This window comes from Mchenga conophoros, linkage group LG22, assembly GCF_057382185.1.
Source record: "Mchenga conophoros isolate Kocher_MC1m ecotype Shallow Benthic linkage group LG22, M_conophoros_male_GT1.1, whole genome shotgun sequence".
NCBI classification, from domain to species: Eukaryota; Metazoa; Chordata; class Actinopteri; order Cichliformes; family Cichlidae; genus Mchenga; species Mchenga conophoros.
Genome location: NC_140546.1, coordinates 20,489,171 through 20,515,901, shown reverse-complemented (window position 1 = coordinate 20,515,901; position 26,731 = coordinate 20,489,171). Strand labels below are relative to the sequence as shown.

At 42.8% G+C, this 26,731-nt stretch overlaps 2 protein-coding genes across 32 annotated transcripts in view; both read right to left on the bottom strand.

The window, feature by feature from the left end:
• The window catches only part of clasp2 (cytoplasmic linker associated protein 2), a 65,597-nt gene extending 62,883 nt beyond the window's left edge, over window positions 1–2,714 (bottom strand). For 14 of the 31 annotated variants that reach the window (XM_085262786.1, XM_085262790.1, XM_085262798.1 and 11 more), the window contains exon 1: window positions 1,757–2,713. In XM_085262786.1, the coding sequence (XP_085118912.1) occupies window positions 1,757–1,954 (198 nt within the window). In that variant the 5' untranslated portion in view covers window positions 1,955–2,713. Of the gene's footprint in view, window positions 1–1,756 lie in introns of all 31 variants that reach the window. The other 17 variants (XM_085262814.1, XM_085262815.1, XM_085262817.1 and 14 more) reach the window with 3 other exon arrangements.
• Window positions 2,715–5,139: 2,425 nt separating this feature from the next.
• fbxl2 (F-box and leucine-rich repeat protein 2) lies at window positions 5,140–17,969 on the bottom strand. Its single transcript, XM_085262736.1, has 14 exons — window positions 17,408–17,969; window positions 13,620–13,681; window positions 10,078–10,132; window positions 9,390–9,464; window positions 9,058–9,152; window positions 8,492–8,656; window positions 8,260–8,386; window positions 7,008–7,082; window positions 6,745–6,875; window positions 6,399–6,459; window positions 6,259–6,303; window positions 5,965–6,021; window positions 5,635–5,847; window positions 5,140–5,312 (listed from the first exon to the last, which is right to left on the bottom strand). Exons 1-14 carry the CDS (start codon window positions 17,435–17,437, stop codon window positions 5,205–5,207), a joined length of 1,299 nt encoding a protein of 432 aa, XP_085118862.1. The 5' UTR covers window positions 17,438–17,969; the 3' UTR covers window positions 5,140–5,204.
• Between the last annotated feature and the right edge of the window lie 8,762 nt (window positions 17,970–26,731).

Genomic DNA, 26,731 nt, shown 5'->3' with positions numbered 1-26,731 from the left:
GTGATGGGTCATATGGACCTGCTCTCCATAAAGGCAGCATGCAATATTAATATTCTCTCTTCTATAGGCTCTCTAGCTTCTGTACTCTTCTGTAAGCAAATTTGATTTCCTATTCCGTCTACACAAACACACACACACACAGAAAAGAAGCAGATGAGGCAGGGAGGCGAGGATACATTATTGAACTGATCAATAAGAAAAGGAAACAGTGAAGGGCACACAAACGCAGCCAAGAAACAGAATATTTTTTCCATTACTAAGAGGCACTTGATTGTGACACTCTTTGTGCCTGAAAGATCTCTGAAATGTATTTGTAGGTCTTGAGTTGTGTTTTCCACTCACGCTTAGCCTGTGTCTGACTCTAGTTCTTGTTTCCTTAAATGCCTCCTGTATTCATCTCCTCTCTTCAACTCTTTATCACCCCCCCCCCCTCCCCCCACCCGCAACTGCTGACTCAGCATGTTGCTTACAGCTTAAGGCCTTCTACCCAACAGAGATCATGAGCATTGCTAAAAGCCTGCTGTATGAAGGCCTCTGGGGCTCCCAACTCACTTGCACATCAGTGCAAAGTGACTGATCTGAGCTCGAGTTACTGGCTGTGTCATCTACATAAAAGAACAAACCTAAACAAAGAAAGATGTTAGCTTATCACAGCCACAGGAGATTAAAAAAAAAGGCTATAGCACCATACAAAACCATTCACTGAGCATTTCTCTTCACTATTTTTAACAATAGCAAAAACATCTAACAGGGATACTAAGCGGACAATTGGTGAAGACTCCACAGCTGTTTTTGTACAGTGCTTCTCACAATACCGATTTCACTATTCCTAAAGTTTCCATGGTACTAAATGGAAATGAATATTAAAAGTTTTATTTAAAAGATCACAAGACCAAAATGACAATAAAGTCCAGAACACTTTCTTTCTCTAGGTGGGTGTCGTCAAATTAAAAATCTCTTCCAGAGGCTCAGATGCTTCCTTACGCTGAGCACACAATTTCCACACTCATACAGACTTTCTGAGTCCTGCATATCAGTGCAGATGAAACTAATCAGTCCAAAAAGCGACTCGAGAGTAATACTGCAGCATGGCTTTAAAAGGGATTTCCAGCTGTTATGACTTGCTGTCTGGACTGGTGTGATGTGCTGGCAGAAATGGCACATTCCTAACTCTGTCTGCAAACCAGCACATTACACACAAAATCCAGGACTTAAATAAGGAGAATACTGAGAAAATCTTGAAGAGAGAGGAGATCAAAGGAGAGAGAGAGAAAATAAAACATGGATCATAACAATGAATCTCCCAACCCCTCCCCCATCCCATCCAATGCTCCAGCAGTCTACAGTCCTAACAATGGGTCTCCTTAACACAGACACGCACACAACCAAAACAGCAGCACAAACCCAACAAACCACAGGAATGCCCCTCAAAAGCACTCCTCAATGCTTGGGTTGCATTTAAAGATGTCTGCCTCTTGTGCTCCAGGATTAGGATGTCATAAAGAATCACAGAGCCTTCTGCTTCTTGCCAGCGCTTTTGTTGGAATTTTCCAGTGCACACATTAATCTCAAAACATTAGACTTGGGTCTTCTTCATATCGTTAACAGGTCTTTAAAATGTTTTACATCATCTTTTGAAAAATATCTCAGTAAATGTCAGTGCTGTCTCTTCCCAGGTACCAGGCAAACCAGTGGAAAACAATTCACGAACAGGCCGAAGGAATGGCTCATACGATGACAGCTCAAGCTCTCTCACCTTGAAATTGCTGGAGTTCACCCATCCCGTTAACTCGTCTATAGTCTTGTCCAGCCGGGGTTTGTCCTGCTCTACGTCCGGGGAGCGATGCGGATCGTTCAGATAGTCAATAAGGTCCTGTCCGACCTGCAACCTGCGGGTAACATCTTTCTGCAGTACCTGCTGGTAAAAATACTCCATGTTGTCATGTTCCTCCATTGGGCACTCAGTGCCGTGCGGCCAGCCGCTGAAGCCGGCCGGAGACAGGAGACAGTGGTCGGTGGGACGGGGTGCAAAGAACTCGAGCTGCGAAGTGTAAACCCTTCAAGGGACAGCGACACCGTGCAGTCTGGACTGCCTCTAACTGATGTTTAGTCATCAACGTACAATCCCTTGCAATATATATATATATGTGTATAGATCAATGTAGCATAGAAATCATCCCTCCACTTTATACGTTACGACAAAGACGAAGCTGGCTGGTTTCCTTATTAGATACCGTTAACTCAGAGGGAACTTAAACTTGGCGAAACTTCGGGAAACGAATAACCGCAGTGGCCCTCAGCCGGTTCCTTTAATATAACCTCATCAGAAAAAAATAGCAAATATGCTTGGCTGTTATGCTAACAAAAATAGCACATAGAAAGCTAGCACGGCCACCCAAACAAATATGGACAGCTTCACAAAAGCTAGCTCAGCTAGCTACCGTCAGTTATCCGCAGGCCTCAGTCCGCTGCTCTATTCCATGACCGCAGGCTTTAAAGGCGTTCAACGGTCAACTCCGTCCGGGGCAAAGTTGCACCAAACTTCCACAAAAATAGTTCAGCTCCAGTCCGGGGGTCTATGATTTCTCTTTAACCCAGGAATAATCGCTGCTGCCGTTAAAGCCGTTATTAGGCGCTGAAAGCTGCGCGTTGCCGGGGACTGCAGTTCACCAGGAGGCGCAACCGATCAACGATCAGGCCGATGGGTCTTCGGGCACTGCACAGCCAGCCTGCATAATGCCTGATGTAAAATGTAAAATAAACAAGTGCACTGTGAACCACATCCGTACTAAAATAGGGAAATATATACGCTTATTAACTTAAGATATATTTTTATTGATTGTGGCTGGTTAATTTCTATTCTCTGTTCTAGAAACGATAAACAAAATTACTGTTTACGTGTGGGCGTGTCCGCTGTCTACACGGCCCTCTGCTGACATCTAGCGGCGTCACGGCTGCACAGTCTCTATTCAAATTGCTGCAGTTTACTATGAAGTAGGTCTTTCAGATAAAAAACAAAATCTCACACTGCAGAGACAAAGCACAGTTACTATTAGTCACCTTTATTTATTTATTTTTTTAATTTATTTCTTTTTCTTAAACATAAAACTGTTAAAACGGCTGTCAAACAGGGCATTAGTATCACAGCCAGTCGAGTCAGCTATGTATCTCAAATCCATCCAAGTCTTCCTTGACCTTTCCATCTGGTCTCTCTTGTTTCAGTCCTATCCATTGTCCTGCCAGTCTCCCCAGTCTTTGAGCACTTGGCACTACACGATACTTATCAGTCTCTTGTTTAACACGATATTAAAAGCTGCTTTTGTTTTGTTGCATTTTCAGTGCGTGAAATGATGGTGTTCATGCCCCGTACGTGTGTAATCAGGCATGACGAGACATCATGTTGAAATCCTGTTGATCTAAAGAGGTGCGTGTATACAGTAAAATTAGCTGTTGGTTTGTGGGGTGTGACGGGATTTCCAATCTCTGCTTTTCAAATTACCCCATCACATATGTTTTGTAGGATTAGATGAACCAGAATTTGTCAGGGATCAATTACATACATTGACTGGCAAGTTCCACCAGACCTGTATAACAAACTAATTGCAAATTACTACTCGCATGATTCTTTAAGTCTTGATGACAGCCAATTCATTTATGTTTCTACATCATCTGTAAATTAACATTTACACAAAGCTAGACTAAATGAACCTCCAAGTACATAAATTCATGTGATTGTCAATAAAGTTGAGGTGCCTTTGTTCACAGTCTCATACTTATCTCTAAACAAATTTCCTTTTTGCTTTTGAAGCAAAGTTGCACCAGCGTCAGCCCTGATCCAGACACACACAGCATAAATCTGAATAGTGGGTGTCACAGTCCAGTTTAAAAACAGTTGTATCAGTGTTACTAACCTATTCAGATTCAGTTTAGTAGCTGTCTGAATAACAGTGGGACTGGAAACCTACTCATGTAAACAAGTTAGTCTGTGGCCGCTAACCTAATTGAGGTTGTAAACAAATGCTTAAGTAGTAGAGTAGAAGCTAGACCACAAGGGCTACTGACAGGAGGATTGGATAAGGGCCTGCGAGCTAACGTATCCGCGCAGTTCACGGGAGAGGCCACTCATCCCAGCAGCATACAGTGTCAATATAATGCTTTTAGACACCAAGGGTCTGAATCATAGGTCCTTTTTTTGTAACACAGCAACAGTTTTTCCTTTTACATCTCAAAAAGAAACACAAGCGTATCCTCCTCTCTGAATAGACAGGCATGGACAATTACAATAAGCACTGAAAAAGAAACCAAACAAAAAAAAATATTGGCTTTCCCCAATTTTTGAGTGAGTTGCCATAAATCTTTTTTCCCCCTCTCCATTGCAAAACATTCTCTGTACAAACAGAATTAAAATGTCAACATAGGTTTCCCAGATGCACAAATATGTCACATGTTCCACTTTGTACTTCCTGTTTTGTTTTTTTGTTTTTTTTTTCTCCAGCACTGCAAAACTGAGCCAGCTGTGCCAGAGCTTCACTGTTCGTATCCAGAAGAATCTGTGGCTTTTACCCACAGTGCAGCGCTCCACTTCCTCCGTGCTGTGCGTCTATTGGTCGAAGCAGAATGAATCACAGGATGGTCGTGTAGAGGTGTCATGTGATCAGCTGAGATGATACCTCTCCACAGAGAGTGTCCAACATGAAAATATCTTTCTTTCTTTTTTTTTTTAAAGTTTGAACATGAAGCACTGTAGTTTCACCGTTTCACCCTCCCACCCCACCTGCAGCTGTCCAGATGCAGTCCTTTACCCCCGCAGGTGGGGAGTCAGAGATGTGAGGGAGAGCAGAGTGGAATGGAGAACCTGTTCTGGTCTTCACGATGAGAAAGAGAGCACGAGACAGAGAGAGAAAAAGAGAAAAACTCCGTCCATCCGTGTTCTTTCCTCCACCCTGCCACACCGTCACACGGATGGCTGCTGCACTGCTGATCGGTGAGCAAGAGGAGAGAGAAGGGGCGGGTTCAACTGATCAGGGATCAGCGGCAATCAGTCAGTGTTTTGATCAGTGATCAGGAGCAGTGAGTGGGTCCAGCCCCCTCTCTCCCCTATGCCTACCCCAGTTCCCCCACCCCACACCCCCCACCCGACATCAGCCCCCTTCTCATAGCAGCAGGACCTGTAGACAGAGGTGGCCCCCCCTGGCCCTCCACTGTCAGAGGATGATGCAGCAGCGGCACAGACGCTGGCCACCTCCATGTACAGAGGGAGGGGGTGTCACGGGGGCAAAGTAGGCATGGACTTTGATCTCTGGAAGGTGGGCCTGTATGCGGGAGAGATGTGTTAATACAAAAGACCAAAAATGTACAAACCCCTCCCGAATAAAACAAAAAAAAAATCCCAAAACAAAACAAAAAGACAAGGAAAAAGCACATGCTCAGGACTGCCTTCTGTAAAATATTTTTAGAAATGCAGCCCGCTTGTGTACATCATGAGTGAGAGTAGTATTGATTTTTTCATCTAACTCTCAGCGAGAATGCTAACAAGCACATTTTTCAAAATGTCGAGCGATTCTTTTAAAGCTCCGCTCCAATCCCCAACAAGAGCTGAAAAGCAGCATGTATTTTCCCTTCATGCCCACTGACCCTGATGCGTTTGATGCCCGCCCGAGTGACTTGCTGACAATCGTAGAGCTCGATGCGCTCCAGACGGTGGCAGGTCTTCAGGTGCTCGAGGGTCACGTCAGTTATCAGGGGGCAGTTGTCCAGCTCTACCACGGTGAGGCGCTCTTGGCCGCAGGTACTGCTGCTCAGAGCTCTGATGCCATCGTCTGTGATAAGCTCGCAATGTGACAGGGACTGCCCAAGGTGCAGGAAATTGGGTTAAAGATGCGCAAATAGAAAGATTAAACCACACACAGCAACGAAGACGGGCTGAGAAAAAAGCTGATACAGTATCAGACATTGTTTGCTTACCAGTGCTTGAAGCCGAGGGCAGTGGATTGACAGCTGAACCAGGGTGTTATCTGTCACCTGAGGACAGGCCAAGCTTGATTAATGTACTGTTCTCACATGTCTGGGGACAGCTGAGAGGATCAGTTCAAGCATTAGCAAACATGTGATATCATGATCATATCTCGTTCTCAGTCCCAGAACTCTGTCACGTCTTCTATGTCACAACTTCTACTTTTTGCCAAACGTCATTTGACAAAAATCATGTATGATGAAGTATGATCTTGGGAGTAGATGAGGGAACTAAAATGTTCTTACCAAAATACATTCTTCTAAGTCCATTTTTTCAAGCTCATGACAGTTCTGTGAAGACAAACAAAAGGTTTTGAACCTGAACTGAACTCAGAACACGGCTGGCATAACTAAAGGAGATAAGAAAACATAAACAAAACACTTACTCTGGCCAGGACAGTAAACCCAGCGTCCGTAAAATGGGAGCATCGTGCAGCTTCAAGGATCCTTAGACAGACAGACACAAAGTTTGGGAAGAGTTTTTTTAAACAGCTAGTGTGAGGAAGGAATACTGAAGATCACTGGAGAACACACTGGGTTGGTCAACAGGTGCAAAACATAAGACTTCTTGTGCACAAAACGTCTAATATTTTGCATGATTTGTTTTTTTAATAGCTGAATTTAGTTGAGAGCCTCAAATAGATATGATTGTACACTATTTTTGGAAGCAACAGCAGTCATATTTCTTGGATGTATGAGAAATGTTGTGAGACGGGTGTGTGAGCTTCTTACTTAAGTCGGGGGCAGTTGAGACCCAGTGCAGTGAGAGAGGCATCAGTGATGTTACTGCAGCCAGAAACACAGAGGTTCTGCAGCTTGTGGCATCCTCGGCCCAGACTGACCAAACCTTCATCCGTTACTTGCTGGAGGCAACAGACATTTAAAAAAAAAAAAAAAAAACTGATTACAAAAACGCAAAAGGCATGCAGAGCCTTAGTCATGCATTATTATCAGTTGCTCCCGCTCCGCTTCCAACAACCAAATGTTTGTCTTACTGTGCAAGACTGCATATTTATGGTGGTGAGTTCTGGGCAGTGTTTCTGAAGGTGTTTCAATGCTCCGTCGTCCAGCTGGGTTAAAAAAAAAAAATTAATCAAGTATCAAGTATTTTGACTCTGTAGACAACTGCAAAGTATTTAAAGTGAAACAATCAAGATGTGACTGAAGTTCAGACTTTCAGCTTTAATTTAAGGGGTTTAAAACAAGTATTTATTTATTAAGTGTTGGAAATTAAAGAGGTTTGTATACAGCCGCACCCATTTTCAGAGGCTCGGAAGTTATTGGACAGTTAACTGACAAAGATTTTCGTGGACAGGTGAGGCCTGTTCACTCATTATTCCATGACAAAATAAACACATAAGAGCTGAATCTAAGTGTTGAAGTTGCATTTTGCAGCTTTATACTGGAATTCTCAATACAAGGTCCAAAAAGATTTATTTAAAGTTTAAAGTTTATTTATTTTCAAGGAGAATTTCATGAGGCTGAAAATCAAAATAAACCTATAAGAGACAGCAAAAACTTCAGGAGAGGCCAAATCAACAATCAAAATCGGATATTCTTCAGTAGCCATGTCAGTCACCTGATCTCCACCCAGCAGAGCAGCTTTTCAGTTATTAAATGCAAAACCGAAGGCAGAGAGCATCTAGTGCAGGCAGCCATTCACATACAAGTATTAAAAAACAATCCTAATATTTAGAAATATAATAGTTCATTCAGTTACTTTTGAAAATGAGTGACTGGGTGTGAAACATAAGTAATTCCTAAACTATTAATACTATTAATGTTTTTCATTAAAGAATTAAAGCTGAAAGTCTGCACTTCAATCACATCTTGACTGTTTGACTTAAAATCCACTGTGATGATGTACAGAGTATTTGGATAATGACAGAAAAAAAATGGTGTCATTGTCCAAATACTCCTAGACCTAACCATACGGGTGAACGACTCATTTAAAATAAAATAAACCCCAATTTCACTTTCTAGACTAGATTCAGTTCATGTGGAAAAAAAACAACAGCTGATCACATTTTAGTTCTACACGGGCATCAGGAAAAGAATATACCAAGAAACAAGCAAATTTTCATCCCATTAGGTCTTTTTAAAAGGCTTTATTTTAACACTGTATAATGACTAGGTGGGCTTTTTTGTAATAATATGATAATTGATTATAAAAAGGTGTAGAACTACTTTTAAAAGGGCCAAAGAAGGCATAAAATAACCTGAAATAAAGAAAATAAATGTGCGTACCTGTGTGCAGCCTCTGAGGAACAGTGCTCGTAAACCAGCGCAACCTCTAGCGAGGGCCTCGATGCCATCGCGTGTGATCTGGTCACACCACGACAAGTTCAACGTCTCCAACATTCTGCAGCCATCACTGAGCATGCGCACACATTGCACAATAAAAGAGAAATATCAAGTTAAAGACATGTAAGCCCTTGTGATTTAAATACCGCAGCGAAAACAAGTGTGCTGGTGCTACCTGAGGGCCTTGAGGGAGTGGTTGCTGACGGACACGCAGGAAGTGAGATCTAAGTGTTTGAGTTTGGAGCAAAACTTGCTGAGGCTGAGGCAGGTGCTGTCTGTGATCTTAGTGCAGCCGTTAAGGTTCAACACTTCGATGTTTCTGCAGTTCTGAGCAAAAGTCCTGGGAAACAGGTGAAGCATGGAAGAAGTGAGGTGAAGGGACTTCTTTCTGACGTTTTCACAAGTTTCTATTACAAAGAAAAAAAGCCTTGCTTTGCAAAGAAGAGAAAGTATCGGTTAAATCTGCTGCTTACAGAGATGATAGAAATACATTATGAGATCCAACAGTCTCAGAAGAATATAAAAATTAAACACCCGTGGGGTTTTCTTTTGTTTTGTTAGTTTTTTGTATGTTTGCAGTGAGCAAAGAAAAAATTAAAGGGTCCCTTGGGAATGAAGACGCACACACTCGGCTAAAACTTTAAATATAATCAAACCAACAAAAGGATGTTTGTTGCTAAAAATCAAAGCAGAAGCACGTTTATTATAACGGTGCATGTCAGAGGGTCAATGTATTCTCACTTCATTGAGGCGTCTCCAACGCTCAGGCAGCCCCTCAGGCTGAGCTGCCTCAGGAAGCCTCCACAGCGCTTTGAAATGTTCTCCACCACCCGGCCCTGAGGGATACACAGACGGACGGACAGACAGAGAGAGTAATATGACTTGGGCTACAGGACAGGGAATCAGCTGTGACGTCACAGTCGGCACCAAAGCCTACTGACCCAGCACTAAGCCTTGGACTAGATAATGCTACTCAACAAGCTCTCACGTCCACACACACACACACACACGCAGGAAATGCTCAAAACCCGAACCCTTCGCTCCTTTTTTTCTCTCATGAACACGACCCTCACCTCTATATCCGTCTGGAAGTTGAACAAGTCGATCTTCTGCCAGTTGCTGCCATCTAGGGCCAGGACGTTCCACGCCTGAGAGGGTGACAGACAGGTTGTGCAAAGAGACAGAAAAATGGGTCAGACAGAGGTGGAAGAAGGTGAACTGTGACTTTTTTAATCATCATGCAGCTACGGGTTTGTGTACACATCAACAGTCTCCACTGTCAGTCCTTGTCCTATCTAATGTGAGGGTTTCCTGCTCCTCTCTCTTTGGCGTCTTTGTAAACTGAAGAAGTTACATAATTAAAGATAGTCCGATGTAAAAAAAAAAAAAAAAATACATGAAATTCAACAGGAAAGAGATAAACTGCCTTTATAATAACATTTGTTTTGTTTACATGTTACATAGCAAAAGAAAACCTTCCTTGGGCCTTGTCACAGGTAATAAAAGTTTAATTTGAAGCTGTGGTATGAGAGGCTGCCCCAAAAGCTCTGCATTCAGTCAGTGGCTTGTAACAATAATTCACACAGATCATTTTATAAATCACTTTAAGCTGCAGTTCACTGTGGTTCCCTTTACACAGAGCCAGCAGAGGGCACCATATTATACACTTGCCCAGAGAATTCAGTAAGTACAAACCAGATTTACCTCCTTTTTAATAGTAAGGTCTTAATTAGGATGTGGCGTTGAAAGGGAGGCGCTTACCTTGGACACCTGGGCACACCGGCACAGTGTCACCACATCTAAATAGGAGAATATTCTAGAAAGAGAGACAAAGAGGAGGATGAGGTTTTCTCATATTAGTGATCATATGATCATACTCAGATAAGGAGCTCTGCTCAAGCACATGCTGGAACACCTTATTCTTTCTTTGATGCTAGTGAAAGTATGTTTTTTTTCTTATGTCTGTAGGGAACAGAACAATCTGTGGTGTTTGGCTGGTAGGCCCATAGACAGGCAGTGTTTGAGCTATGGGCTGGTCAGCCACAAAGGGCCACATGCAGCAGGCTACTGGGTCAGCTCAATCCATTAATCTGCCAATGAGTAATCTCTGGCACTCAGACAAGCAAGGCCACCAAAAGGCCGGTACAGACAGAGATACAGTATGAGCATGTATAGAAGGGCACACATACACATACACACACACACATGCGCGCACACACACACACACAACAAAGCCAAATACCTCCTGTCAGTTCTTGTGATAAAACGGTCTGTTAAATCTCACAGAAGTGACTTAAACGGAAAATCTTTAGAAAATCTGAGGTGTTAAGAGAGCTGTTAGTGCCAAAGTTTTGAGTGCAGCTGGGGTCTGATTGCCCTTTTAACCCTAGGAAACAGGAGCTGGCCATTGTTTCCTTCAAATAGACACGGACAAAGGCTGTGTGTTTTGATGTGTGTTAGGCCAGGGCATGTCAGGACGAGTCTGTATAATCTATACAAGAGTCTGGTGTCACAGAGTACAGACATCATACAATTGACAAAGCAATGCATATGCAACTTCCATGCACTCTCACGCAGGGTACACAGATCCTGGAGAGGTTGCTGGCACCCAAGGGGCCGACCAATCAAGTTGATCGTACACATTGATCTCCTTCCTAATAACTGGTTAATGGCCGCGATGCTGACCAATGATTGATTGCCCGTTTTAATCAACTACAATCTGACTTTCCACTATGTGTGCGAGAAAGGCCTCTTAGTAACCACAGAAGAACTCTGTTACTCACACTCACAGCGAAGGAATCAGTCAATCTGATTTGGTGAGTCCTGTTAACCTATCTGAAATCTGTAATTGCTACCAGCTGAGAGAGACTGCTGAACACAGATAGATCATATTACCGGCAGGGTAGGACTGACATGGACTTTTTCTCATAAGACACACAAAAGAAAGTGAAGGACGTGACATAATACAGACAAATTCAGAGCAACAACACCATGAGCATGGTATCTTTTTCCACTTTACTACACACAGGAAAGCAATAAGGGCACCTTTGAATGCAGAGCACGAAATAAGAGAAAAGCCTTGGATCACTCTATCAGATCCAGCCTGGGTGTCCCTATTTTTCGGTCAAGGCACATAACAGGATTTTCATGAAGCACACTCCCATTTGTTGTCACCCGGCCCTTCAAGCATGGCTAGAAAAGGGAGAGTCGAGCCTTCTCCATAAAGTCTGGGCCTGGTTGTCATGGCAACAACTCAGACATGAATTTAGTGGTAGTGGAGAGGGTGCTGAGTCAGTGCTTCTGGGTAAGAGGACCGTGAACCACCCCGAACGCTCCCTCTCCGGGGCTTGTCTGTCAGACAGGGTTCTTGGATGTCACACAGTTTTCACAGTTTATATCTGCGCTGTGCTGGCCTACATAACGGCTGTTTACAAGTGCACCCACTAAGACGCAGACTGCTGCACAAGCAATTCAGGCTTGCTCGCTAGTGATGCTCTGTACATAAACAGCAACGCTAATATGAACACAAATTAACAAAATAAATAGCCACTACTCCTCGAGCTGCATATTTTCCAACGTGTAACACATGGTGGCATACTGCAGTCGTTATAAAATATGCATCTTGGGTTAATCTGTAATTAGAAATTAACCACAGGCGTGAATGTGAGCACATTTGGCTCTCTGCCCATGGTGTACCCTGCCTGTCACTCCATGACAGCTGGGAGAGGTTCCAGCAACCACTGCGACCTAATTTGGATAATTTTTTAAGAAAATGTATGGACGACCAACCATAAACCAGAAAGGCTAAAAAATGTAGCCCTTAACATCAGCTTATTCAGATCACTAACCCTGCAAACATGCTGGTGCGAGCCCAAGCTGTGTAATTGTGGATGAGCTGTGGGGCAATTGGGTGTGCCCATACAGGTCTGGCAGGTGTTTTGTTCTTTGGGGCCCCTATTAAGGGTTTTCTATTGGGATACTGACTATGGGGTTGCCCACAGAAAACCCATGTAGGCTCTATGTAGGTTAGCCTGTGTGGTCCATTGCAGTTTTGCCCCTCTGGGCCCTATAATGGTATTCTGTGGGCCTTTGGGTTTTCTATAGCTTGCCCAATGAAAACTTATATAAGGACCCCAAAGGGCAAAATTGCATTTGGCCCTGTGCGGGTACACTCAGTTGGGCTTCGTATGGGATAAGTGTGGATTTGCCCTCCCCGACACAGCCCCATAGTTTGCCCACATATATCCACTGTGGGCCCGCATTGTTCATTATCAATAATGCGCCAAACAACATACAGGCAGATATGACTATTGTGGAGAACATGACCCACAGAACATTTTTTATTACACTGTCTGAAATATGTGGCTGTTAGAAAGCAACTGATTCAAAACCTCAGTAAAATGGAAGTGAAACTACACATTTTGACTAACTAACAAAAGATCGCTGGTTCAAGCTTGGGAAGTGACATAAATCATTTGGGGTTTGGATCAGGAAGAGTATCTCTACCAAATTAACTATGTGGTTACCCCTTGTGAGTAAAGCAGTGGCTAAAAGTCATGTTTTTTCTCAGAGCAACATTCTGGTCCACACTCAGTACCAATTGGTGGCGTATTATGGGCAGCCAACAATGAGCCTCGGTAGTGGCATGAAATGTGGGGCCCTCTCTTCCAATCTTTTACTGCAGCACACTGGGGCACATCTGGCCCCCATAGTGCAGGACTAATACATGTTTTTCTGACCACCAGTGGAAATGCACTGGTCATAATGGGCATGCTGGGAGAGCGTATGGACCAGCAGAAGAGCAGAGCACTGCGGAATTCCCCACTAGCTATGACAAAACTATTTATAGCTCACTTACAGAGACATACAGTTTGCATAGGCCCAGGAGTGTTTCACACATGCGTGCACACACGCATGCACACAAAAAATGCAGCTTTCACAGAGTGCACAGCGTGTCATGTGTCAGCAGAGATATATGCAAGTGCAACCCTTTCCATTCCACATAAACGAGCGTGAAGGATGAACATGGGTGACTGCGCGAGTGATGTCAGATTAATGGGTCATGTGCAGCTGCTGTGGGACAAAATATTGGTCTGTAGGTCACACACAGCTAAAAGAACCTTATTTCAGGCTGGTGGCTGACAAACATCATACTAAACACACAAATGCACCTACACCACCAACAGAGGCAGAGCAAACACACACCGTTTCAGGCTGCTTGAGCTAATGAGTAACCCTGACCTAAGCCCTCGTCCCTGGGTGTGTTGTGTTGTATGTTGTGTGTCTGGTATAATTATTCTTACCTAAGAAGAAGCTCTTTGGGGAGCTTCTTATTAATGGGGGCTTCATCGCTGTTTGAGAACACCTGTCAAGAGATAAGACAAACAGTAACAATGAGTGAGTGTCTTTGTGTGTGTGTGTGTGTGTTGATGTGCAGTGATATGAAAACATTATCATCCTCACAAGATTGCTACACTAAACAGAGCTAAACTAAGCCCAGGAATCACATAATTTTATTTCACCAGCTTGTTATACTTAAGAAAAGAAATAGACCCCTGCACAGTTTACAGCTGCTGCTTCCGTAAGCTATGCTAATAAACATGCCAGAGCTGCATTTGGATTTCCATGTCGCCTCCTCACAAGCTTATAATTCTGTTAGCCTGGTCAGCTTGTTGGCATGCTTATCTCAATTAGTCTACTCGCTGGATGTCTGGCCATCTGCTGAGTGGGACACACACACACACACACACACACACACTCGCAGGTGATTCCAGTCAAACCTCTCTGTGTGAAGAACAGAGGCAGAACATTCGAGATCAGGTGGGCTGCATTCAGCCATGAATTTAAATTACGGCAAACACCCACATCCACTGTGCCTCTGCAGACACGCATCCTGCCAGTGATACACTTGTATCCTCAAAGGCTCAGAAGCTGTAGCTAATGAGGGGGGACTCCCTGCTGTTGAACACGCAAACACAAACACCGAAATCTGAGAACACAAAGGGGATAGGAGGAGAGGCACGAGATGAGCAAAGGTTGATTCTGAAAATGTCTCAGCTGTAGTCTAGCCCCCTGACGACAGACGCAACCTCCTCGAAAGAGAAAGCAGCAAAGCGAGAGGGAAGAGGTGAGGAAGACGATACTGAGTGACAAAGGCAAGCCAAAGGAACCGTGCTCCAGTCAAGAAGTACTGGAAAAACACGTCTGAAAGTCATCAGAGTGGAAGAAGACGAGGGAGGAGGAGGAGGGAGGAAATGCAGGCCATTTCAGAAGGAAGTGGGGTCAAAAAAGAAAAGGAGAGGGAGTTGGTCCAGTCAAGGTCCGGCAAACGATTAACTAAGCTGGTTTGAACTTTAACATCGCTAAGGGAACAACACAAGAGTGTTGTTGAACACACTTACCAGAAAAAACTCTGCCATCACTGAGGCCCACATGCCCTCGTACTGAATAATGCATCATTACACACTCATCTGAGGCTGTTGAGTAAAGCATGCTGTCATTAACTGTAACATTAAACTAACAGCAAACTTAAAACATGCGTATATCTATTGGTGAATTTAATAGCATTAGAAGGAATGCAGTGAAGGAGACCTGTGGATGGGTATTTGCTGTGGAAGGCTGCTACTTTGACCAGGCCTCTGCTGGGCTTCCTGATTAAATCAAGGTAATAAACATCAGCATGTACTGACTGACAGGCAGGTAATTTGACCTTTCAAGAAACAGCATGTTGACTCAGTGTCTCTGTAAAGCTGTTGGGGGAGGGGGGGGGAGGGATAGTTTAGGACTAAACTTAGACTTAAATCCGAACCACATCTGTAACACATCACTCACCTTTGACCTCTCTTCCATCACTCTGAGGAACACAGGGAGGCCATGATGGAACGCACTGGGCTCCACACAGCATTACGCTAACATGGAGCATTCACAGAACAATAATATCATTCTGTGGTACAAACATGGTTTACTGTGTAATGAGATCAGGGTTGAAAAATGTTCAGAAATTCAAATTCATCCTTTTACATTACAGTCAAAACAAGCAAAATGACTTCGAAAACAACCTGATACTCCAATAATCATCCTTATCAGAGTTACCGCCTCAGCATTCTGGTGCCCTTGCTCCCCATGCAGGAAGAGCACCATTCCCAAACAGAAAACTCCTCTCTGAAGTCATACTCACTATTCCTAGAGAGGGTGCAACAAGCCTAACATGCAAATCTGGTTTAAAATGCCTGTGGCACGTCAAACAAAGACACCCATGAAGAAATTAAGACTTGGGTCGAGTGTTGCGTTCAATTTTAGGCCTGCAACACAACAACAACAAAAACCATAAAAAGGACTCGATCACCAACTCGTCTGTCAGTTGACCCCCTTCCCCTTTCTTCTCAATTGGACACACCAGCCTGCTTCCCCACCGTACACTGGTTCATGCTAAGAAGCTTAGAAGTCTGCTGAGAAATCCACTGATATGGCAACAGACACACGGGCGCTACTAACGCCGTCTGTTCTGATTCACTCGCACATCAGCACACATGTTCCTACTACTGACAAACATGTGAACACCTGACTGAGGGCGTCAAGTAGCATCAAGTCAACCCCGAAGGCATCTCAGCAATGTGTGAATAATAACTCCTGATAAACATCTCGCATCTATGAGCAGCCATAATCAGTCAGATGGGATGATTATGGTTTGTACATAAGTGTTAAATCAGCAGTACATGGTGATTATTGCACCACAGGTATGCAAAGGTTTATGAACAAAGTAATGTACAAATACTTGGAGATGCTTTGGTTTTGTTTACTTAGTAACATAATGTTTTACACTACACATGATGTACTTTTTTTTTTTAACTCCACAACTTTCAGATCAAAGTTCCATCCATCCATCCATCCATCCATCTTCATCCGCTTTATCCGGGGCCGGGTCGCGGGGGCAGCAGCCTAAGCAGAGAAGCCCAGACCTCCCTCTCCCCAGCCACCTCCTCCAGCTTATCCGGGGGAACACCAAGGCGTTCCCAGGCCAGCCGAGAGATATAATCTCTCCAGCGTGTCCTGGGTCTGCCCCGGGGTCTCCTCCTGGTGGGACATGCCCGGAACACCAACCCCAGGAGGCGCCCAGGAGGCATCCTTGTCAGATACCCGAACCACCTCAGCTGGCTCCTTTCGATGTGGAGGAGCACCGGCTCTACTCTGAGCCCCTCCCGGATGACCGAACCTCTCACCCTATCTCTAAGGGAGAGGCCAGCCACCCTTCGGAGGAAGCTCATTTCCGCCGCAAAGTTTTTGTTCTAATAAAAGACGATTATCACGGCTCATATTTTCAGTAATATCTGAAGTAATGCAAATGTGTTGCTTTACTCAAACTGCTACAGCACAAAAATGCTGCACAGGCGTGGGTAATAACACCCAGTAGTGCCACACATACTGTCTGCAGTATGACTTTTTTTTTTTATATCTTGCTCATGAATCCAACTAAAAAAAATTTAAAAACCCAACAACTTCAAATGACCCTGAAAGCTCTGGTGCTTTTACTTTTTATTGGCATGTAAATATGGATAAAGTGATCTGGAGACGTACAGCATTCATCCTATGTGCAGTATTATTACTTCTTGAACACAAAGGCCACCTGTAGTGGCACCTGCCCATCACAGGTATTTTAAGGAGGCTTTAGATGTTTTCATTGCGTGTATTTAACAACAATCCATCCTCTCCATCTGCAGCCCCCCCTCTCTGAAAGCCTGTAACCTCAGGCGCCAGTGGCAACCAGCCTCGGCCCTGATATATTGACTATCCTCAGCCACAGCCCTCCTCCTCCTGTCCCGCAGTCCTGAGCTCCATGTTGTCGCTGTCTAGTGGTGCGGCAGGACAACAACAGGATTTCGGATTACCCTTGACCAACAAAACGCCTCAGCTCCTGACTGCGTGTAAAATTAGGAGCAGAGCACGGTCGACCACACACGCGCGCACGCAAACACACACGAACAGACACACAGAGATATACACACACACAGACTTTGCTTATACAAGCCCACGACTCCCACGTCTGCTAGAAACAAACACTTTAACCGTTGGTGGTCCACTCCCTCTGTCATACCTCGAACCGGCCCTTGGTGATACCGTTCATGTCTGCGGCGGCACGTCCCAGCTACACGCCGCGCAGAAACCACTCGAGTCGTTTGACGGTTATTGTTTTTGTCGCCGTTTTATTTTTGGTCGGTCGGAGTGTAGGAGCCGAGCTGAAGCTGGGTCTTCACACCCTCCTCCTCCTCCGCCTCCACCTCCCCCCCTGAGCCGCCAGCGAGGCTCCCGTACTCCGGGTCAGTGGGGTGACGGTGAGGGTGGTGGTGGTCCGGGGCGGCCTGGGGCAGCGTTGACACTCGACGTCTCGAAGACCAACGGCTCCCCAGCAGCCCGTCTCATCACAGGGCTACCAAAATAACAATAATAACATGGACGGTCTGTCAAGTGACTTCACTTCCGCCTCTCCCTTCATCGCTTCATCGGCGGTCAGCTGGCCGCGGATCGCCCAACTTTGCTGAAAACACACGGGAATCGTTAGGCCGATGTCCGCCTTTACTCGTTGCACCGCACGGTTCCCGCAGCGGACGCGCGTGTGGCGGCTGACACGAGCGCTTTCCTCAATGTTTTCTGTTTACTTGCGGGGAAGGGGGAGGGGCGACGTGACGTCATTGCTGCGGGAAAACCACGCGTGGTCGATTTGTTTTGATTGTGGGCTTGTTGCAGGAATTTTAGGAAGGGAGGAAGAAACCAAATCATAACTAATTGGGGCTCATTTACCAGCACAGGCAGAATTTTAATAAAATTGATTTTAAAAAACCCCCAAAAGGGATGGAGGGGGTGCCCTGACACGAACGCGTGGGTTTGCTTAGAGGGAACGTTTGAGCTCCACGAGCTTTTCTGCTGTAACACAGCCTGTTTCAGGCACGCCTGAAAGACACACTCAAAGCAGTCTGGGCTGAGTCCTTTGTCAAACATCAGTGCCAATAAAGTTTCTAGATTCAAATACAAGTACAGAAATTAAGTAACTAAAGGAATCGTCATGTTATTATAAAATGTTTACTACGTGGCCAGCATGTGTTGGTCAGTTTAATCTGAAACCGAAAAAAAACGATCTCCACAGTAGTTCTGTCTAAGTCATAAGAATCCTATTTTACAGTACATTAAAATTCACGCCCCTATACATTCAAATGACCCACTAAATGCAACCCTCAACAAAATAGTATATAACTCAATAAAACATAACAAAACAAATATCTTTGTAAGGTAAAATTGCATTAAAACAGTTTGATTAAATTAAGTAGAAAGTTAAATTTAATTAGTATTAAAAAAGTAACGTAGAATAAAAATAATCATCATTATTTTTAATTAAATTGGCCTGCCTTTTATATTTTCAACATTATGTTTATTAAAGTTTTACATATATACATATATAAAGTACATACACAAACAAATTTACACAATAAACGAAACACAAGGTACATTCAATGAAAGCACTTGAGTCCATGAGACCTCTGACAGATTTTAAAGAATAATTTTCACATTGCAGCATATGGTTGTGGTCCTGTACCGGGAATAGCTAGGCTGTCCCTGTCTCACACAGTAAACCAGATAGATCTTTATTCCCAATATACTGGATGTAGCGCCCCCAAATTTTCTGGAAAATTTCTTGTTTATCTTTTACAATACCTTGTGTTGGGGGGGGGGGGGGGGGGGGAGTGTTGTGTGTGTGTGTGTGTGTGTGTGTGTGTTTTTTGTCTTGTTTTTATGGACATGAAGTCTGCCAATAAAGATTGAATTGAATTGAATTGAATTGAATTTTAGAGTATATGTAATTTTCTCTAATGGTAAACATAAAGACAATTCTTTGAACCAATGTGAAATACTTGGTTTGCCAAGACTCCTCCACGTTAGAGCTATCACTCTCTTTGCTTGTAGTATTCCCATGTTTATGAAGATTTTTTCAAAATGATCTATGTTACACTCTACAGGATATAATCCTAGTAGGAAAAGTTTGGGATCCATCACAAGTTTAATTGACAAAATCTCCTTTATCATTGCTCTAACCTCTTCCCAAAACTCCTTTATTTTTGGACATGACCATAAACAGTGGAGCAATGTGGCCTTATCTTCTTCACATCTATTACAGATATCAGGAATCTGCATATTACATTTGTTAAGTTTTTCTGGTGTTATGTACACTCTCATCAACCAATTAAATTGTAGCAATTTTAGACGTGTGTTCCCTGTCTGTGTTTGGGCTAGCTTACATGCTCTACTCCATTGTTCCACTGTCAATTCCTCCTGTAAGTCATACCTCCAAGCTTCAAGCTTAGCAGCAGATGAATCAGGAGAGGATGTCATCATCAAGTTATATAATTCAGATATCATCCCTCTACCACTGGGGTTTTTGGTTAGGATTTTCTCTAATGTGGACAGCGGGGGAATATGTGTAAAATCATTATGATAAGACCTGATAAAACTCCTAAACTGTAGGTATTTGAAAAAGTGCTTTCGGGGAATATTAAATTTAGAGATTAGTTGTTCAAAACTTAAAAGTCTTCCATCACCCCCGAAAGCATCCTTCACCAGTCCCAGCCCCGAGTCTGCCCACATTTTAAAACCACCGTCCGCCCTACCCGGGGCAAAATAATTGGGACGCTTGTTATTCCATAAAAACTGATTAAACAGTTTTCTTATTTTAAGGAAAAAGTCTGAGGGGGGTGGCAAGGGGATATTCTGAAACAGATACAGAAGCTTAGGGAGCACGTTCATCTTTAGTATATTTATTCTACCAATCAGTGAAATTTGGAGACTCGACCATCTCTCCACTGATTTGGATATGTCAGTCATAATTGGACTATAATTATGGTTCACCACCTCTTCCAATTTCGGGACAATCTGAATACCTAGATAAGTAAACTGATTCACATTTCTAAAATGGCAGGTGTATTTAGGTGGATTCATCCTTTCTTCTGAGTTCAAAAGCATTTTAGAAGATTTTGATTTATTGATTAAATTGGCCTGCCTTTTAATTAAAAAGAACTCAGTTATTTGATGTAAAGTATAAAAAGATCATGATAAGCATTCAAATGTTACTTTCACCTCTTAATTGAAACCGGTCATTTGTTTTTATTTACAATTTGAATGTATGACTGTTACAAATATCAAAGCTTTTCCATTTTTTCATTGGTCCAGGTATAAAAACCTCTTTGCAGGTGTTCCCCACCTCCACGGCTAGAGGGCGCTCTGATGCAGCTGGCCTAACCTCTGTTATCCTAAAAGCAAAACATGGACAGCGTCAGCATGTTCACTCCACTAATACAGTACAGCTTCGTGGAAATTCGACTGCGCATGCACAAGGATTTCCGATTTATCTTACTCTATACGGATTCAGTTTAAATGTAACGCTTATATTCAAGATTTAATAAAGTTACATGAAATATTTAAACTCAACTGTTAACGTTTACATTCAGATGTAAAAATTGATGTTTAACATATAATTGATGTAAATGTTTGTAAATGTAGGTGTAAATAGGGTAACAATGTTTGTATATAATGTTTTGAGCGTAATATGCAATTAATTTTAGCATGCTTAAGTTTACAATTAGTACCTCATAATAAGTGTAGTAAAATTATATATATATATATATATTTTTTTTTAATATTAGAAAGATTTCTTATTATCAAGCTAAGGAATGTTAGGTAGAGTTTTATTTTGTGTGACAGCCTCAGGATTGGCCCTATCTCCTCCTTCCCTGGTTGAATGTTTGTTCCAGGAAGTCAGAAGGTGGTGCTGACACCTCATCATTGATGCAGTAAGTCAGGCTCATGAGCTGATAAGCCTCACTCTTGTTTTCTTGGACTCTGCTTCATACACTCGTGCACTACATTGCACCTCTGAACTTGATCAAAGGTAAAATTTATTTTAAATTTCAAAAAATGTCATTGTTGTGTTTAGTGTGACACAAAACACTAAAACATATTATATACTATATTACAAAACAAGCTCAGGTAGACAAAGCTTTCATAAAGTTTGACCAAATATGTAGTTTTTCATCTTCGCGCCACCCCATACCAACACATTGCTCAGTAATGAGCAATCTCTCATCGACAGTCAATTTAATTAACTCCCTTCCTTGAAAAATCCCACGCCCTTCTCCTCCTGACTCGGCTGTGGCTGGCAGCTCAGTGTTGAATGTGTCCTGCTGGTCGCAGTGACTGCATTGATGTCAAGCAGCACGGAGCCCATCACACACACAGTCTTTCAAATGGAAAATGGACCTCAGCTGTTGATGCAGTTCTTTTAATTTTATTTACGTACATCATATTCACAAGTTTTGTTTTCTTAACCATTTTCATTGGCTTTGAGAGTATTTTACCTTCTTTATTTTGTCTTCTTCTTACTCTTCACGAACCTCTCTTTTTTTAAAGGTATTAAAAAACATATTAATGCTTATAGCACTGTAGCTTGTATGCTAATTTTATGGTAGTTTTACTTTAATGGAGAAAAACAGAATATCAACCAAAAAATTTTAAAAATCCAGAAAAATTTCATTACATAAAAGTTAAAAATTGAACAGCTTGTCAGTGAGTGAAATAAGTATTTGACCCCCTACAAACCCACCAGAATTGGGCTCCCTCAGATTATAACCAAACAATCAATCAATTTGGGATATAGTCCTAATGTGCACAAAGCACACCTGTCCACAGAGTAAAATTTGGCCATTCTAACCTCTCCACCTCCATGGGTGAGACCAAAGAGCTGTCAAGGACGTCAGGCACAAGATTGTAGACCTGAACAAGGCTGGAATGAGCTACAGGACCACCAGGTCTTGGTGTGATTATGTAAAAATGGAAAAAAATATCAAATGACCATAAATCACCCTCAGTCTGGAGCTCCATGCACCATCCTTAAAGTCGAGCATGGAGGTGGAAACTTCATGTTTTTGGATGGTTTTCTGCTAAAAGTATAGGACGACTTCACTGCATTGAGGGACCAGTTGATTGTAAAATCCATGTATTGTAAAATCTTGGACAAGAACCTTTGTCCTGAGGATGAGTGGGTGGGTCTTCCAGACATGGCAATGACCTAAAACACAAAACCAACGAGTGGCTAAAGAAGAAGCATGCGAGGGTCATGGAGTGGCCTAACCAGTCTCCAGACCCCAGTCCTGTAGAGAATCTGTGGCAGTAGCTGAAGCTTCAAGTTGCCAAGGGGTATGACGTCAGCACGAGGGGATATCGCTAATATAGTTATCTCTGGCACTCAGCTCTGGCTGTGAGCACAGAAAGCACAGCTACCTGCTGTTCAAACCTGCTGTTTGCATTAGACAGCCAATAAGAAACAGGAGGAGTTAAGACAGATTGTTTCAGACAGAGGATGAACTTGAGGGCTACACTTAAACTGTGAATCATGCAAAGCCACTCTGACAGACTCCAAGACTCCTGATTTACAAGAAAAATTAAAGACTGTCAGGAATGTTTTCATTAGCTCTGCAGGAAGACGCATGTTTGAAACATGCGTTTTACAGGATGGTGGCACACACACACACACACACACACACACACACACACACACACACACACACACACACACACACACACACACAGAATCAATCATTTCTCTTGAAATAACATTTTCTTTGAATGCAGATTCAGTTCTGGCCTTTCAAAGCTGTCCCTGTTTGTCTGCTTCCCACCCCTCAATGGGGTTTTAGGAGACTGTTGCCATGGAGACAGAGCCATACCTCCATCTGTCCCCGGCTTCCACTGGTATGACCAGAGATTTCCTCCGAGTCAATCACACACCTCCGTCTGGCAGGACATGTCTCACATGGGAAGTCAGCGGTCTCGCACATACTCAGAGGAATTGTGGTTGAGTATTTGTGTGTGTGTGTGTGTGTGTGTGTTTACCTCTACAGCACAGACTACTTAATAGGTGTGTCCTGGAAGTCCTGTGGGATTACACACCTGTGTAATGTCCGGACGAGTGTCTGTCAGAGTGGCCCCAGGACACCTGCAGCAAACATAATTTTCACCCGCCTCTCTGAGATGGTGCAGGTGTGAATCACCATCTCTCTCCCCTCCCCCCGGTCATCCAGAAATAGCCCCTGTACATGAGTCAGGATCCCAGCCCACCTGATCTCTGCGTCCAACCCTCTGTAGATGACATCCGTGACAGCATGAGAGGTGCATGAGTGCTGGCTGAAAGAATGTGACAGGAAATGTAGAGAAGAGGGACTGACATGGAAAAACGTTAGAGAGGGGATTCAAAGCCAGCAGGCAGTAATGGGGGACTCCAGAGGGATACAGGAAACACGGAAAACTACGAAAATGGAAAACATGGGATGTGAAAGAAAGATGTGAAAGAGATGACTAAGTGTGAATCTTCAATAAAGATGGCACCACTCCTTAAGGAATTTAAAAATCAAGTTTTTGTTGTTGGGATTGCTTTACTTGGAGAAAGAGTTCTGTATTTGAGGGTTTACACATCGCTCCCACAGTGCTTCTTAAATTGTTTTCCTCTTTCTGTTCCCTTTTTATTTCTCTAGTTTAGACAGAAACACAGTGAAATGGAAACAGTCCTCTGTAGAGTGGTGCAGCTGTTCACATTCACTCAGTTGAGAGCTGCAAGTTTGTGGGGTTTTTTTTATTTTTATTTTTTTATTTATTTTTCACATTTTGTTTAAAATTCAGTTGAGTTTCAGTTAATTTCCAGAGTAGATTTGCTCATTTTGGTAAGTTTCTATTAATGTCAGCGTTAGTTTACTCTTTTGTTGAATGGAGGAGATATGTCAGAGGCAGGATTTAGGAAAACCAGCAGAGGTATTACAGTAAAACACACAAAACCTTTTAAAAGCAGTTGTTTAGATGGCAAAAGTCTCAATAAACACGTCCACCAACGCTTCATCAGCTAAGTTTTGATAACCAATTTTACAAGGTCAACAAGTACTAAAACTAAAGATATTTTTACAAATCTTTTTTATATTACTTGTTAATTGAAAAAATAATTTCATTTAGTTAACTTTCCTTAACAGTCTATTTATTTTTACTTTAATTAACTAAAATGTTTTCTTCACATATATTTTTAGTTTTTAGTTTAGTTTTAGTTAACTATAATAACCTCTGAAAACATTGTCAGCTACAGGTACTTCACAGACAGACAGTCACGGGCTTATAAATTTCCCCCCTAATTAATTGACATGCTGTTTAGAGAAAACAAGCAGCTCCACTCTTTGATATTTTTCACTGTCCTCTTAGACTAATAAATGAGTGAACTCTGTGAGGTCTAAATTTGCATCAGTAATGACCCCGATCCTAACCTAACTCTGTGCAATCAAATTAAATAACTTTTGCTCTTCAAAAAGGTTCTCACAATGACTTATTAAACAAAAAAATCACTTTAACTGGCATGCAGGTACTTATTTAGTTTTCCCCTCAAATTGAATTTCTGAATTCCACAATTTATGAGAGTAGTGTTAGTGCTGGAGTTACAGGCTTAAATGAAAAACGGTCATTAAAATAAAGCTGGCATGTCTTTGATCAATTATTTCGTGGTTGTAACAATGGTTCTTGCTAATAAATGGGATCCCTTTGGAAAGTCTTTTTATTCCCCCTTAAATAAAAACAACACTGTAAAAATAATGCTTTTATGCAGCCTTTCTATGAATAAAGGCACTGATATTTATGGGTTTGTTTGCCATTTTTCTGGAGAATGCATTTGTGGGTTGAGCAGCAGAGTTGAGTGTGTGGGTTGCACCCATGAAAAACTTGCCAAATCTTTCCTGCCAGTGCCAAACACCTTATTCTGTGACTGTCATGGTCCCCGTGCCTGCTCGGCTGGCCCTGTGTGGCTACATGTTATGTTTTGTCTTTTCTCTCTCCTCTCTCTCTGCTTGCTGCCTGGGCGGAGCTCATTGTGAGCTCCCGGCCTCCACCACCTGTAGGCAATCACCTGTGGCTCCTCACCTTGTTTGCTCCCGCTACTTAAGGCAGTGACTGAGAGCACCTCGCCGCTGGACTATTGAGTAACGCTCGTCAGTGCTACTTTAGCCTCAGCCAGTTTTTGAGCTCTGTCCGTGAAAGTTCCGTGCTAACTCTTGTTCTCTGTATGCAGATTTCTCGTGCTTGGTTTGGAGACTCTGGACGCTTTTCCCGACCCCTCTCTGCACCCCTGGGAACCCTGGCCCCCTTCTCCTTCACCTGTATATAGTGCACCTGGAGTGTGTAAATAAACCTGTTTTTCTGAGATTTCAGTCTGCGCCGAGTCCTCCCTGCTCCTCCGTGACAGTGACCAACACAACCACCATAGGTGACTTGCGATAAATGCTGCATTGAAGAATGGGATACCATCCCACAGCAGTGTGTGTGACCAAGCTGGTGGCCAGCATGAGGGGGAGGTGCCAACCTGTTGTGGCTGTGCATAGTTTTTCCACATGGTACTAAGGTCCCTGTTTGTTAAATGAATAAACTGTTAAATCACCAATGTGTCCTATTTCTTCAGACTTCAGACTCTTCATCCAACCCAACAAATGACACCAATCAAGAGTCAATAGCAGAACAAGCTGCTCAACCCACTAATGCCTATTTCTTACAAATGTCCCAACATTTGAAGGGGAAATAAACGGCTTTCCAAAGGTGTCAGATTTATTGCCAAGAAGCATTGTTACAACACAGGAATAATCAACCAGACACAAAATTCCTTACTTTTTGTGCTAAGTTTAAAATAAAAAACAAATGTCTTTGCATGCATTTAGCTCCACGTCAAGTGCAAACATTGTTACTTACACCTCACTTCATCAGTAATAACAGCACATCCATTTTTCAATGCAATCTTACTTTTGAACTTTATTTAAAAAATAAAGCAGTCTTTATAATTTTTCTAATATCGCCTCAGATTTTCTGATCTGAGTTTGAAAACCTGAGAAAACATCCATAACTCTTAGATAAACGACATCCACTGTCAAAACTGTGTGAGATTGACCATTAGTTACCAATTTACAAACTCCAGACTGAATTTTCAACTTCCAGATATTTAAGCCGTCACTTGTAGATGAGCTTTAAAAGCTGACTCACAGGAGAGCAACCGCTATGCTGCAAATAACACCATCCTCACGGATGTGATTAGATGAAAATGGATATTTCCTGTGTTTCTGTTTACAAACGCATGTGCACGCGGTGATAGCTTTTATTTTTCTAGACAGTAACGTGTGTGTGTGTGTGTGTGTGTGTGTGTGTGTGTGTGTGTGTGTGTGTGTGTGTGTGTGTGTGTGTGTGTGTGTGTGTGTTATCTTCACCTGCAGATTCACTGAGACAATGCCTGGATGTTTTTTATGCGCTCGTGTGGGCCATTTGTATTTATCTCCCTCACCAAATGGGACGCGCACATCCACACTCG

Bases quoted from the DNA above. Each gene is read 5' to 3' on its own strand.
- fbxl2 (XM_085262736.1), bottom strand. From the start codon at position 17,437: ATGAACGGTATCACCAAGGGCCGGTTCGAG. The intron at 13,682-17,407 runs GTATGACAGAGG...ATCTCTTGACAG, and splicing joins TCACCAAGGGCCGGTTCGAG to GTGTTCTCAAACAGCGATGA. The intron at 9,153-9,389 runs GTGAGGGTCGTG...TGTATCCCTCAG, and splicing joins ACTTCCAGACGGATATAGAG to GGCCGGGTGGTGGAGAACAT.